This window comes from Ambystoma mexicanum, chromosome 4q (genome assembly GCF_040938575.1).
Source record: "Ambystoma mexicanum isolate Mex_15411 chromosome 4q, UKY_AmexF1_1, whole genome shotgun sequence".
In the NCBI taxonomy this organism is placed as follows: Eukaryota; Metazoa; Chordata; class Amphibia; order Caudata; family Ambystomatidae; genus Ambystoma; species Ambystoma mexicanum.
This window is the reverse complement of record NC_090928.1, coordinates 327,348,876-327,363,827: the sequence shown is the minus strand read 5'-3', so window position 1 is coordinate 327,363,827 and position 14,952 is coordinate 327,348,876. Positions and strand designations below refer to the sequence as shown.

At 47.3% G+C, this 14,952-nt stretch overlaps 1 protein-coding gene across 1 annotated transcript in view; it reads right to left on the bottom strand.

The window, feature by feature from the left end:
• Nucleotides 1-14,952, bottom strand: part of TTC27 (tetratricopeptide repeat domain 27) — a 1,783,878-nt gene that overhangs the window by 1,613,672 nt on the left and 155,254 nt on the right. Inside the window, exon 3 of the mRNA XM_069607906.1 lies at nucleotides 8,752-8,881. Coding sequence (XP_069464007.1) covers nucleotides 8,752-8,881 — 130 coding nt within the window. The remainder of the gene's footprint in view (nucleotides 1-8,751; nucleotides 8,882-14,952) is intronic.

The window sequence follows — 14,952 nt, the reverse complement described above, 5'->3', positions numbered from 1 at the left end:
AGCACTGCAAGATAACCTTTAATGGTCCCAACATTTAGACCTATGTGCTAGGGACAAGAGGAAGGACAGTACTTCCGGAACAGACAATAGAAAAGGATCAACATTCTTTTCTCTGCACCAGTTGGAAAACTTTTTCCAACAGCAATGGTATAAAGATTTTGTTGCAGGCCTCCTTGCCGAAAGCCACACCTCCATGACGTAATCTGGAAGGTCCCAATCCTTGTATCTCAGCCTTTCAGATACCAAGCATGAAGGTTGCGAATCTTGACCTCTGGATGGAGAACCTGACCCTCCTTTTGTGAGAAAAGGTCCTCTCTCTGAGGAAGACGTACCGGGGGACAGATGGACATGTCTAGAAGGTCCGGGTACCACGTTCTCCTGACCCAATCTGGGGCAATTAGGATCATGTGGTTTCCGAACCGTCTCAGTCTCCTGATGACCTGAGGAATGACGGGAACCGGAGGAAACTCCTAATAGTGGGAAATTCCACTCCACCACGAACGGGTCCCCTGGGCTCCTCTCGGGGGAAATTCCCTTGAGCAATAGCTTTCGCACTTCCAGTTGATTCCGGTCACAAATAGGTCTCCTTGAGGGGTTCCCCAAAGGGCAAAGATCTCTTGAATGACTTCCTGAGCCAGTTCCCACTCGTGGGACACCGTGCTTTGCCTGCTCAGAGCGGCTGCCATCATATTCTCCTCCCCGGCTATATTAACTGCCGTTAAGGAGATTCCTTCTTGAATCGCCCAATACCAGAGCTGCATTGCCTCTCTGCACAGAGGTAGTGACCCTACACCACCTCTTTTGTTTAGATAATGCATGGCCACTGTGTTGTCCGTCATTATCAAGACATTTGTTTCCACTGACAGGCGGTAGAAAAGCCGTCAGCACTAGTCTGATTGCTCTCCGCTCTAAAAGGTTGATGTGTAGTTTGGACTCCGATGGAGACCAGCGACCGCTGATTGTCAGATCGTTGGCATGAGCTCCACGCCCCATGAGTGAGGCGTCCGTCACTACTGTAATCTCCGGCCATGGTTGCCAAAAATGCTCTCCTTTTAGGATATTCTCTGTGCAAGTCCACCACAGAAGATCCTGTCAAACTTTGTTCGGAATCTGGAGAAAATATGTCATTTGACCTGAGAACTGTTGTAACGCTCACCTGGCTCCCACGGAGGCGCTAGTCTGGTCTGGGTTGCTGTGGCTTCTTCAAGCGTGATGCGCAGAATTCGGACCACCGATTGAACAGGACCCCCAAATCTTGCTTGTCTGGCCCGTAGGAATATCCTTCTGCAGATGAAAAAGGGGATTAACTCTCTGCTGAATAGTGTGCTTGCTTCCCCCATCCCCCCTTCATTCCTCTCTGACTTCCTCCAAAACCCCCGGTTTAAGCTCACCTTATGGTTTGGAAGGATGAACTCTCCATCCTGCTTCTGGTGCAGGGGCGCGCGTTAGTCCAGTTACTTCACTGGTTTTCAGAATGGCGCTGGCAAATCCACTTGACTTTTCTGAGCGATACGCTGTAAGTATGAAGATGCAAAAGTTCAAGTGTGAGTCTCCTTTTATGTTGTCTTTTCTGTCCTTTATTTCAGGTGCAGAACAAAGGCGATGCGTTGAGGGGTTAAATTGCCGGTGGTAAAATCAGGTGAGTTAGTGATGAGGGCGACCCCTCTAAATGTCTTTATAATTCCGCAGTAATGTCTTTTTTCCTCTCCCCATTGGGGCCCGGCTGCGGTACCTGCCAAAGATGCGGCACCGACCCAAGATGTGGAATGGTTCACCAAGAAAAGCCGTTAAGTAATATGGCTGAAAATTCGGCTTTCCTCTTGTGTTCCCTTGCTCACATTTTGTCTCTTCTTCTCTCCCCTAGGTGCAGAGATGTGGCGACCGGTGCAGAGAGCTGCGATGGAGCCGGCCGGGACTCGGGAACAGGTGAGTGAAGCGCGGCGCTGCAGAGAGCAACGCGGTGCTTTTAAATGGAAGTCCTCCTTCAGGAATGCTTGCGTGAAGATTCCGGATGCAGGTAAGAAGGTTGAATAAGTTCTTGGTTTTCACCTTTCTCTTCTCTTATTCCTCTTACAGGTGTTCCAGGTTCGAGGCGGGCGTGGCTGGAGTCCAGGTGCAGGAGCTGACACGGTGAGTGTTCAGCTGCTGGGATGCAGAACAACGCGAAGCACGTGTGGCTGTCCGGGCGTGGCTTAAATAGCCTTGGAAGAAGTTCCAGGTGAGTATTCTTCCACAGCCCCACCCAAGTAACAAAATAGTTCCTTCAGAAAAATAGTCCCTCCTAAGCCTCATTTGGCTTGGTTCTTCATGCAGCATGGTCTGCATCAGGTGAGTGTGCAGCATGGTCTGCTTCAGGTAAGTGCACCAAACACTTCCCCTTATGAGCCTGGCGCCTATGGCGCCAGGACTGATGTCCAACATGAGCCTGGCGCCAACGGCGCCAGGACAGAGTCCAAAGAGCCCCTATAAAGGGCCGTTGGGCTTTTACCCGGGAGCATGATGCCTGCTCCCGGGGGTGCTGTGCCTGGCCTGGTGCTCCGGGGGTAGGCATCATGACAACTGTGACCATTGAGTCTTTAGAGCCCATTGAAGGGATCTCATCCTCAGGCGTGCCTCGGGCGCTCTGAAGATGTCGGATGCCATGAGGCCGAGTAACCTTAAGAAGTCGTAGGCCTGGACATTTTGGGCATCTTGGAATTTGGAAACCATCTGAAGAATGTCTTGAGCCCTCAACTTGGGAGGCGAGCTCTTTCCCAAGGATGTGTCTAATACAGAGCCTATGTATTTGAGCTGCTGGGAAGGTGTCATTTGTGACTTCTTGAAATTGAGGGAGAAGACAAGTTTGTGGAGGAAGTGGCAGGTGACTTTCAGATGATCCAGTGCTTGTTCGGCAGAACGTGCCCTGATCAACCAATCGTCCAGGTAGGAGTAGACGTGAATCCCCCTCTCCTGAGGTGGGCTGCCACCACTACCATTAACTTGGTGAAGACCCTCGGGGAGGAGGTCAACCCGAATGGCAGGACTCGAAAATGATAGCGTGAATCGCCAACTACGAACCTCAGGTATTTTCTGTGCTTGAGATGAATCAGCACATGAAAATAAGCATCCTGGAGGTCCAATGACCCCAACCAATCCTGAAGTTGAATGGCTTGAAGGATCTGAGAAAGAGTGACCATCTTGAACTTGTCCTTCCTGAGAAACTTGTTCAAGTTTCTTAAGTAAGATGGGTCTCAGTCCTCCGTCCTTTTTGGGAATAAAAAAATATGGAGAGTACCATCCCTGGTTTCTCTCCGCTACAGGTACTGGCTCTATAGCACCTTTCTCCAGCAGGGTTAGAACTTCCTGTTGTAGGAGCAGGTCTGAAAACTTCAAAGGGTGTCTCCCTGGTAGATTGTTTTCAGGTTGCCCAAGAAAAGGAAGGCAGTAACCTTGGGCTATTATTTCTAGAACCCAAACATCTGAAGTAATGGCTCGCCATTCTTGCAGATGCTGCGACAGCTTGCCTCCCACCGGTGTCTTGTGATGCAAGTCCTCAAAGTGGTTTTGTGGCGGTTGCTGCGGCCGCTGATGGCAAAGAGGATGCAGCTTGAGCTGGCTTTGCACGTTTTCCTCGTCCACCATGAGTGGCCTTTTTCTGGCCCCTTTGACTGGCCATTCCACTCGCCCTTCCATATGAGGAGCAGCAACAATATGATCGTCCCCTCCAAGATTGTCCTAGCGCACGAAAAGGCCTAGTTGTCCAATAGCAGCTCCTTAAGACTTGGCAGCTGCTTTTGAGGTCTGGAACCTCTCGTGGCGCTCGTCAGCCTTGCTGCCAAAAAGGTGAAACCCGTCAAAGGGCATGTTCAGAAGGCGGTTCTGTACGTCTGGTGCGAAAACCGACTTCCGTAACCACGCAAATCTGAGTATTTCCGTGCTAGTGCGCATGGACCTGCACACACTATCTGCAGCGTCCAGTCCAGATTGAAGGGATTCCTGCATGGCCTCCTTTCCATCTCTAACAATGGCTAGGAATCCTTCCCTTTTATCCCCTTCTGGTATGTGCTCTGCCGCCATTGCAATGCACTCCCACAGAGTGTACGAAAACTTTGCCAAGGCACATGTGGAGTTGGCTGATTTTAATGCCATACTCCCAGCTGAAAATACCTTGCGTGCCCAGCCATCTACAAGCTTATCGTCCCTGTCCGGAGGGATAGAAGGGTTCCTCATTTTGTTTGAAGCTGTGGCTGCCTGTACCACCAGACTCTCGGCAGTGGGATGTTTAGACAGATAGCCTGGGTCGCTACTGACAGGGCGGTATTTTGAAGTAAGGGATTTATTCACTGGAGGAATAGAATCCAGAGTCTCCCAATTCTTGGCCACCCTATTTTGCAAGGCTACATGAAAGGATAGTATTGGATCTTCGGTGGAACCATGGTCCAATATATCAGTCAAATCATCCTGGATGAATTGGGTTGGTGGTCTAGCCCATCCTAAATAATCTACCACTTTTGTCATTAGCTGACGGTATGAGGGACTGGCATGCTCTCCTAGATCTGGTCTGCCAAAGTCTGTTTCAGGAGATGTATCAATGCCACTTGCATTATGCAAGGATTCCACCAGGTCCCTCATCCTGCTTTCTTCCGAAATCAGGCATTCTGGGACATTTGGGATGCCATATTCCAGTCCAAAGGGTACACTCTCCTCATCAGATCTCTCCTGTTCCTCAAAAATTGAGGTCAGGGTCTTGAAAAATTCCTTCGTAGCAAGAGGTTTAAAAACCTTTCCTGGGAGAGGTGTGTTAGTGGGCCCTGAAGGCATTACATGCTTTGCAGCCTTCTTTCCGCTTTTCTGGCTGAATTGGCTGAACTGGAGCCTTTGGCACCGAGGGCTTCGGGGTGGACGTCGACAGAGGCATCGATGGCGTCAACGTAATAGTGGTCGTCGACAGAGCCAGCTTCGAGGGCGTCGAGGCGCTCTTCGAAGATTTGCCCTTCGAGGTGCATTGGGTTTCGGACAACGTTGGTGACCTCGAGCGGTCGACTCGAGTCGAGTGGTCTTTCTCGCTCGGCATCCTGGAAGGTTCTCCATCCTTCCTTCTTCGATCACCCGGGCTCAAGGGTGCGCGAGTGTCGGGGCGATGATGCTCCCGGTCGGCTTCCGTAGAAGGCACGGACCGAGGCTTCGCTTTTTCGAACACCTCCATCATTTTGACTCTGAATGCTCCCCACTCTTCGGAGGAAGAATGTTTTGTGGGGCATTTCATCCTTTTTGAGGATTCGTCCGAGGATGAGGTAGAGGGGGACCTGTGGCGTCTTTTCTTCGATTTTTTTGTCCAAGACGAGCGATGGGAATCGCTTTGGGACCTGGACCAATGCCTTTCGTGTCGAGGAGACTTCTCCTCACAGGACCTCGACTCGACACTAGAGGCTTTGCGGTCGGATTTACGACCTACCTGTAGTTTTCCCCCTCCTCTCTCGCAAGACCTTCCCCGTCATCGCCTGACACTTTGTACAGGCCTCCATGTCGTGACCTTCCCAGAGACACCACAAACATTCTCGGTGCGGGTCTGTGATAGACATTTTCGAACCGCACGATTTGCACTTTTTGAAACCCGATCTCGGGGGTCGTAGTCTGCGTCGATGACGAAGACAGACATATATCAGTAATATTCACTGCGTTTCACAGAACTCAAGGCGCGCCGACTCTCCGAAGCAACGTGTACCGCGGAAAAACGGAACTGAGGCCAACGGGCGCTGCGTGTGCTACTTGTATACCCGATGACGTCACCCTCGACGGAGGTCTTCGAGGGGCCATCGACTCGACATCGACGCACGGCGCCCTCTGCGGAATGTTTTTTTTCCGAAGCAGCTAAAGTTGGATGGAATACATCTAAGATGAGGAATACGTTGTAGGACACAATCCACTCAAAAGAAGATGCCGACTTACTTACAGTTATTGGGCAGACCTGGTGCTACTGCAGGACCGCCTAGAAGTAGATAGAAATGACATCCCAATTAAATAATCCTGTCGAATTCCCAAGCTGCTTTTTTCCAGATCAAAAGGAGCTGCTATTTCAGTCAAAAGCGGCTTAAGGTTTAGGGTGGGTTCTGTGGTGAAAGATGAGGAGGGGCGATTTGTAATTGTAATTCTTTAGGCCTACAAACATAAAATGCAGTATACATTTGCCTGGCTTCATGCACCCAACAGGATTTTTTTGATGATACTGTCCAACCTATATTGCCCAAATGTGCTCCTGAGCGCTGCAGAAAGCGAAGACTTTAACCTGGCAGAAAAAATGCCCCTGACCAATCAAAAGTTGGACCTTATGAAGAGACAGTTTAATTTTGAAGTATGGTTTGGCTATCCAGATGTGTTTGGACTGCATCTCCCCACAGCACTAGCCATACTAGTCACATTGTGAGGGATTACAGCACGATATTTGGGGAGCTACATGTTGCAGACCAGTGCTCTAGAAAGACTCAAGTTTGGTTGCAGGTGGCACTGCAATTTACAGTTTAGTGCAGGCAAGAAATCAGGACCAGACAGATTTTGAAGAGAATTCTACAAAATGTTAAAACATGCTCTGGCCCTTTTTCTGACCAAATTATTGAATTTTTTTCAAGGTGGTAGACTTCCCAAGCACATGAAGGAAGCAGTGACTACTCTAGATATTAAATCCAGGTAAAGATGGCACTCATTGCAAAAACTACAAGCCAATCTCACTGCTGAACAGTGAAAAAGATGTTCACAAAGACTGTAGCGGATGCTTAAGAAAAGTACTAGGTCCATGGATACAAGCCTCCGACAGAATTCATGCTATGTCAGTATAGCAATGCAAATATTTGGATGCTGCTGGATCTAATCTAACAGTCGCAACTCAACCCAGGCGTCAAACATGTCCCTTAGAGGAACCTCTGCTTGATGTTACACAGCCGCCTGGTCGGCCCTGTACACTAAAAGACGCCACAGAGGTAGGACACTGGCAGTCTCTGGAGACAAAAACTGGAACTCCTTTCCGTTGGTAATCACACACGAACCCTGTTTCTTCAGATTCAAGAAGAAACTGAAATCCTGCCTTTCTTCTCAGTCCCAGTAATCGCTTCAGTCAGCTGGGCCCCTGCTTAAGCCCGCCCCTTGAGGAAAGAATTGGTCCCATCTGTAACAATGCATCATGCTATGGTTGTGAATGTTATGATCATCAAATTGACTATTGACTACTGGGTAGTACACAAATGTTGAACCAGTCTGTTATTTACTGTTAACGAGGCATGTACAATCTCTGTAATGTTACTGTTCACCATACACTTTTGGGCGTGTACACCTCTCTGCCCCTGTTCGCACGTAGCTCTCGAGTATCACAGGGGGCTGTTTATGCGCTTGAATCCTGGAAATCTGCCATACTCCTTGTTATTCTGTATCACCATATTACTTTCCTTTTATCACCTCAAAGCAGTTAACGGACATTTAATGCTCTAAAAAACTTCAAAGTAAAATAAAAATGCATCCTTGGACACCATTGTACCCTAGGACATGCGGATCATTAATTCGAATTGTTTTTTTTTATAACGCGCTTAATACGGAAGAGGTTTCTAAGCCAGGACCCGGGATTTCAACCTGTGTTGCTCTGTGTCGTCTTGCTTGAACGCGTTGCCACAGAGATACACTGCCCATGCGATCATAATGTCGATGATTTTAAAACAATATACAAAGTACACAAATCTGGTTACTTGCTACAGGTTAAAACTACTGGCATTTAGAAGACACAGGTATAACCAGCGGGTAAGATTTAATTATTGCGTGTCATGCAATTCAATTTATAACTTGTAAGGAAAAATGGTTTATACACGTTAACATGGGAACGATTACTTTATAGTCCTATATATTCACACACATACATAGAAAAATAAAGCTTTTATGTATTTTTTCTGCAAACCATAAAATAGAAAGCAGCTGGACGTCAATAGGAGATGACAAATCACCTGCTCTACCTTTTTACCCCTGTCCTCCCCATCACCAGAATACACAAGCGATATCTATCGCTCATGAGGATGCTTGAGAACAGCTAAATTGAATTTTGCTTTAATAAATGGGCAGGCACAAATACCTACGTCAATCTCTGCACTCGCAGCCCTTTTTGCGAAAATAAAACCTTTTTTTTTTAAATACATAAAAAAAATGGCACATCGGGCAATCGACCGACTGGCAAGGAGACAAATAGGTATTGGAGGAAATGTGTTTCATGAACAAAATAGCTCACCGTGATTGCTTGCATGCAGCGGCTCAAGCACAAGACGACTTGCTCTCTGATGTTAAGCTTTTGTGAGGTCATGTCACAGGCATACTTCAAAAAGGGCCGCCACCCAACCGTACAAGAAATGAGCAAAGATATGGAATGGCTCCAGGCATCGCATTCCAAATGAATCTGTGTTGTGATTTGCTGAGTACAATACAGCGAATATCCCCTTGGGTGACCCATTTAGTAATGGACTGAATGCTGCAGGTCAATCTTGATTAAAGGTGCCTGCTTCCACTCGAGGGATGTTATCCTTTGGTCCAGATTGGTGCTTAATCATGTCAACCATCTCTACAGAGCCGGTTATGTATGTAGCAAACATGGCTAGCTTGACAGAGAACAGAACGAGGCATTCGCGCTGTGTGCCGCTGCTGTATAGATTACTTGCCTCCAGTGTTTTTGTCATGAATAGTAATAACCTGCAACATACCCTTGCTGCCAAATGCAAGGACATTTTTGTTTATTTCTCCACATACCTCAGAAAATTCCTGGAACAGAGCAGATGGCAAAATATCCCAGGGTTCGAAGCGAACAGGCGGTCCTGTCCAATTACTCTGAGCAAAGAGTTGCAAACTGCCCACGCCGAGTATAAATACCACCATTTGCCTGCAAGGGGAGACAATAAATGCAGTCAAGCGGACTGGTGCACATTATCCCACCAAATTTAACATCTTAATACTCCATGTCAGACAATGTCAAAAATTAGGACGGTTATCAATAAAAGAAGATGTTCATGTGTGAATGGCAGTTTGTTACTATTCGCAAATTGTTGGAGTAATGCCTTCGGTTGCAATTTTGGGTGCATTTTTGCAGGGGCAAATGGCGCATTTAAAACACAGCGTGAAAATGGCAAAACTACCAGCAGCACAGTGTACCATGTGGTATAACAGGCCCACTGACCCAGCTCTTCAGCAGTCCCCTATCGGCCAGTGTGTCCCAGTTAAGGTATTTCACAGTATTTGTTGTTTGGTCATGCAAAACAAGTTAAAAATGATTTTACCTAAGAAAAAAAAGGGAGCAATCCCATGACATCTGGATGTCAAAGGTAAACTTGCTGCTGACAAAAGGAGACCTTTCTCACAAAACCAATGCAATAAAGTCCCAATTCCCTCCCCGGGCATTGATATATATACAGGTGTGTGCTAAGGTTTCATAGCCCTACCTGAAAGCCGTTTTGAACAAATTCGGTTTAGGGAAATACTTTATTGGAGCAGGTAGGGCAATCTATTCACACTTACAAGCATCATTTAAAGCAAATGGCATATCGTCTTATAGTTCCTGTAGAACAGGGCACTCATATTGTCCACCAACTAAATTCTTATTTCTACAAGCATTAGAACCACTTCTTTGCACAATAAGATGTGATGCCAAGATTAAAGGGATCCAAATTGGCAAAACAACCGACAAACCTAATGCAGATGATATATTGTTCCTATCCAATATATAGAATCTTGCAGTCCCCAGAGTATTGAAGATCATAAAAGACGATGGACTTGTTTCAGGATTTATCTTTAACGCTTGCTAAATCTCAACCACTATATATATACATGCAATTAAAGACACAAGACATAATTCTGGAATTAAGTGGTAAAATGGCCCTTTGAAATATCGAAGTATTCTGTCAGAGACTATTATAGAAACAAGAGGAATCAATGTCAATCGTACATTTTGGGGAAGAGCTAAAGCAATTAAAATGATTATTATTTACACCAGTTGCAAATTACATCATAACAATGATCCCAAAAAGAATGCTGGAGGCCTTCTATACAATAATTGATAAACTAATTGACAACTTCCTCTGCACCCACAAATAACCCATAACGACCCTCAAGAAACTTCAGTCACCCAAGTGGAATGGGGGGGGGACGGATCAACTTTGCAAAACATACAACCTTCTTGGCATTTTAAGGATTTAAATGGTGCAAAAGAAGATTAGAATGTGATCTTTACTCCTGTGTCTTCATGCAGTGTATGACCAAATCGGTCCACACTCCCAGCTGAGCCTATTTATTAACCTTCATGCAAAAGCCTGTAAAAACAATGCTATAAAAAAAGAACATGATCTAAACTTCAATTTCATTTTACAATTCATTGTCCATAAGACATTCTATTCCATCTGGAAAAACAATAAGATTGCAAAGAATACATTGGCCAGCACCAGGCTCAATGATCACTATGAATGATATCAGTGATAGCCAAAACTGCTCTTTCTCAAATTTAAAATGACTTCTTATGGGGGCGTGGCCAGCAGCGCCACCAATGTGGCTGCTCTGCTAATGGCCTCAGGCTGAAGCCTGATGCCTGATCAATAATACCAGATTCCATCTGACCCTACACGTCGGTAAAGCCATCTCCCATGAAAGGAAGATAGCGTGTATCAGCAGATCCAAAGCAGGACGAAATCGTGCAGAAATAATGTCCAAAATCTGCAGTTGCGACCGCAGCCCCAACATGTCAAGATGGCAGACGGATGTACGGAAGAAGAGCCTGTCCACCGGAGAGCGGGTGAATAATGTAAACCCACGGCTGGCTTTCACCCCATCTCGCACCAAGGTAAACCGCTCACCCAATAATCAGGGGGCGAAGAACTCACAGAAGGTGCCTGCAATTCCAGCGAGGAGGCTGGAACACCAGCATGAAGTGGCGAGCGGCAAACCGCTCTTCCCCCACACCGAGGCAAGGCGTGCCACCTGAGCCCAAAGCAGGGGGCAGTGTCCGGGCAGACGCTGCATGATATCCAACTAAGAAGCTTAGTGTCGGGTGGCATGGTGGAGCCCCAGCACTCCCGGGAACACCTGCGTGGAGTAGCGGGAGGCATCCCACTTCTCCCTCGCACCAAGACTCAGCACGAGACCGGCACCCCTGGTGAGGTGCAGAGACCAGGTGGCCACGGCTTGATACCTAATTCAGAAGTCCAGTGTCGGGCAGGGCGGCAAAGCAGAGCCCCACGGAAAAAGAAACGTAGCTGAAGCACCAGCGGTGCGTCCCAAGAGGACTTCCTCTTGCCGCCTGGAAACAATGACCAGCGGCTCCCATGATACAGGCCACACTGTAATCCCCAGGACAGAGGGAGACATCGCTATCCTGCCGGTGAGTGGGCGGTGGGAGTGGGCGGCAGCCGAAGGAGAGAAGGAAGAGAAGCTACCCTCCCATGAGGGTATTATACTGTTGAGCCCGCTGAGTAAGGTGCTGCACCCCTCCCCCCGCACGCCACACCGTTCACAGAGTGCTGACTGGAGACATAGTAAAATAAGAACTGCAGTTGGCCAGTGCAACCTGAATTTGAACTCCGTTAACCTTGGTAATCCTACTGTGGTGTGGGTATAGGACTTCTCTCCCCCTACCCCCCCTCACTGCCCTCGGTTCTTGCAGGGCACATTTTTGGGCTCTGAAACACTTGTGTACGAGCACGATAGAAATAAAATATCAATATAGAAGGCGGCTCCTTCTAGTATTGGTCCCTGGACTGTCGGGGATTCCCCCCCCCCCCCCCCCCTTGCAGCTCTGTCACCCAACTGCACTTATGGAAACCGCTCCTGCGCTACCAACACAGCCCTGCATGCACCAGGGGTAACTGGAGGGTTGGAGAAACCAGAAAATTTAACCAGCAGACTTCCTCCCCTCCCCCACCATAGAGAAAGCAGATCTCAAAACCACTAAGCCCTGGACTCACCACAACGAATGCTGCAGTAGCCCGGAGCTTGTAGTTGACTGCACCCCATAACAAGGGCGAACGTTGGCGATCTTTCCCTCTGGGTACCTGCTACACTGACAGGAACTTGGCAGAGCGCAGAGAGACAGCACCAATATGGTTAAACACCTTAAGGCCCTGAAAAGCGGCGATATCTCCACCATGAGGCTTCAGGGGGGAAAAGAAGCCAAAGACACCCAAATCTACACTGCAAGAATCACCTGGAGGAACCGGACAATTAGCCACCAAGGAAGACATTCAGGCGTTTATGGTGGGCATCAAATCAGAATCCTGCTCCTGTATGACGTAATTTACCACCAAACTCGAGCATACAGATCAAAGAGTGCATGCTCCCGGGGCAGGAGAATTAGAGGACCTGACTCGGGAGCATGCAGCTTTGCTCTTTGGAAGTACAACAACAGATCCGTGCCCCGAAGGACAGAAACAAGATCCTGTAGTACAAGCAGGAGGACTTGAAGAACAGGGCCCAACGAAATAACCTGGGCATTAGGGTAGTGCCTGCTTCAGTTTCTGATCAGAACATGGCAGAATACATAAGAGACCTATTTCAATCCCTTCTGCCACACTTTGAAAAGTCCCAACTCTTGTTGGATCGCACCCACAGACTGCGCCGCCAGATGTGATCAGCAGAGTTCACTTCAATACGACGGAGGCAATAATGGCAATTGGCCGCTCTCGTGATGAACTATCGTTTCAGGGATCTAGCTGCAGGGACCATACAGAATTGGAGGGCCCTTGGCCCACCAACACTGTTCCTCCGAGATCAAAAGATAAGGTATTGATGGCTGTTCCCCACTGCGGTCTAGTTTTCCTACAAAGTGGTCTCCCGAGCGATCGCACATCTAGAAACCATCTTGTATCCCACCTCGTCGGGGAAAGAAGGTGGCTCCTCACGTCCAACGGGGATGCAGACCACCTCCCCCCAAAAACAAGTCACCCAACCTGGTCAAGGGTCCAGAAGAGTCGAAACAGGAGATGATGGGTCCATACAGCCCACAACTTCGGGCCACAGAAGGCTGCAGTAAAACCCATGCCAATATGGCCCTTGCCTGACTCCCCGGATGGCTGTTCCGACGGAGCTTACGGAATCAGAAAATATGAAGTTAGTAAGGGCGGGCTTCACAGGTCTACGAACAACTCCAAGGTGGATGACACCGGAAGGCCCTTGGAATGTATTGCCGAGGGTCTGTGACATTCAAACAGTTTGGAGTCCAGGGTTCAGACACAATTCAAAGCCGCCCCATAGGACTAGGGGATTCCAAACAGCACTTTAAGATGAGCAGCAGCACCCTGGAGATGGATGGGGATGCAGATTCATACTCTTGCACCAAATCAATAATGACAACTCAATAGTTTGTCAAAGGGAGTCAGTCAGTTTAATGACAAGTACAAAAAAAGGGGAGTTCAAAGAATATCAGCAATCGCTCGATCTTCCTTCTCGCTTCAACTCCAACTAATTTCATAAAAAACATAACATTTATACCAAAAACTCATCACTGACGTGTAACTCTTAAAACTTAGCATGCAACTCAATTGGTTCTAGGAAGGTAACTTTAATATAGGTATTACATCTGTATACGGTAACGTGGAGAGGAGATTGGATAAACAATGCCAGGTGGGGCATCTAAGCCCTTCCTTCAAAATAACTACTGTAAAGGTCACTCAAAGAACGTCTCAGTGGTTCTACTAACCATAGGACCCTAGATTACACAGTCCAGTATGATTGGGTTGGCATCAACCCCACTCATACCTTTCCACTTGTGCTTAGCAGCAGGCAGAATAGCCGGCTAGGTGCAGGGAGTTCATCTGCACCCCGGCTTCCCTCCAATTATTGCTACAATCAATCACCAGAGTATTCATGTGTCAATTATTTCTTTGTGGTTGGCCTCGAGTCTGCTTCTTGGTCTGGGAAAGTTAAGGCGTCTGTGTATGGCAAAGGTCCATGCGTAGGTGTGAAAGTTTTAACCCTTTCTGCTCGTCTGGTCACGTGATTCAGACACCGTGAAATCATCTTTTTCTTCATGCAATTGCGTGTATTTCATTTCTGCCAGTCATCTGCCATCTGTGGCTTATCTTGACCTTTCCGAACAGGATACTCTGTTCTTCTGGCTCTTAATTGTATCCATTGTTGGCCTATTCCAGCTGATACAACCTTGGCTTCTTGGCATGGTTACCTCGTCTGAGTTTCTTTCTGTCTTTAATTCTCGATTTGTTTGAACGAAACACTCCTCTTGAGAGCTTTAGTAACCTCTGGTTGATTCTGCTCTTGTACGTAGTGGAAGTATACTTATATAAAGTGCTTTCTTGAGGTAGATATATGTATAGGTGGCGCTTGCCGCAACCTATTTTACTACTAAGCATAAGCAAGCCTCACGCTTTGAACTACTTGCGGTTACTTTGCATATGTACGCATTTAAACTAACTGGACATCTTCGTCGTGCATATGGTATAACTATTGACATCCATTGTTTCATTTTAGGCTCAGGATGTCACTTATCCATGGTGTTTTGTCTCTTGTCATCATTCTCAGGTCGTTCTATTTTCTATATAAGAGTCAGTCTGGGTTCTTATGACGTCACCATTCGTCTTCCTTCAGTATCTTCTTAGCTTCTGCAGATATTATATTCTGACAATCGTCATTCTGTCTTACTTGCCGATATGGTTTTCTCAATGGGCGTTGCTGTTATTCTGATAGGTACTGGACAGAGCCCAACTGCGGCTCTCTGCTGGTTTATTTGCTCATCATACGTCACATACTTCAGCGTGAAACATTTGTGGTACTTCAAAATGGGCGGCTGGAGTGCGAATCGTACTTGGCACCTCCTTTACACTCCCCCCTCTGAGCGATTCATCACTTCTTCCTTTGTATCCACCTTTACTTCATCCTCTGGATCCACACAGAGGTCTGAAGAAATATCTCTTTGGGGTCCATATCTTTATGACTCCCTTCAAGCTTCCTGCTGTT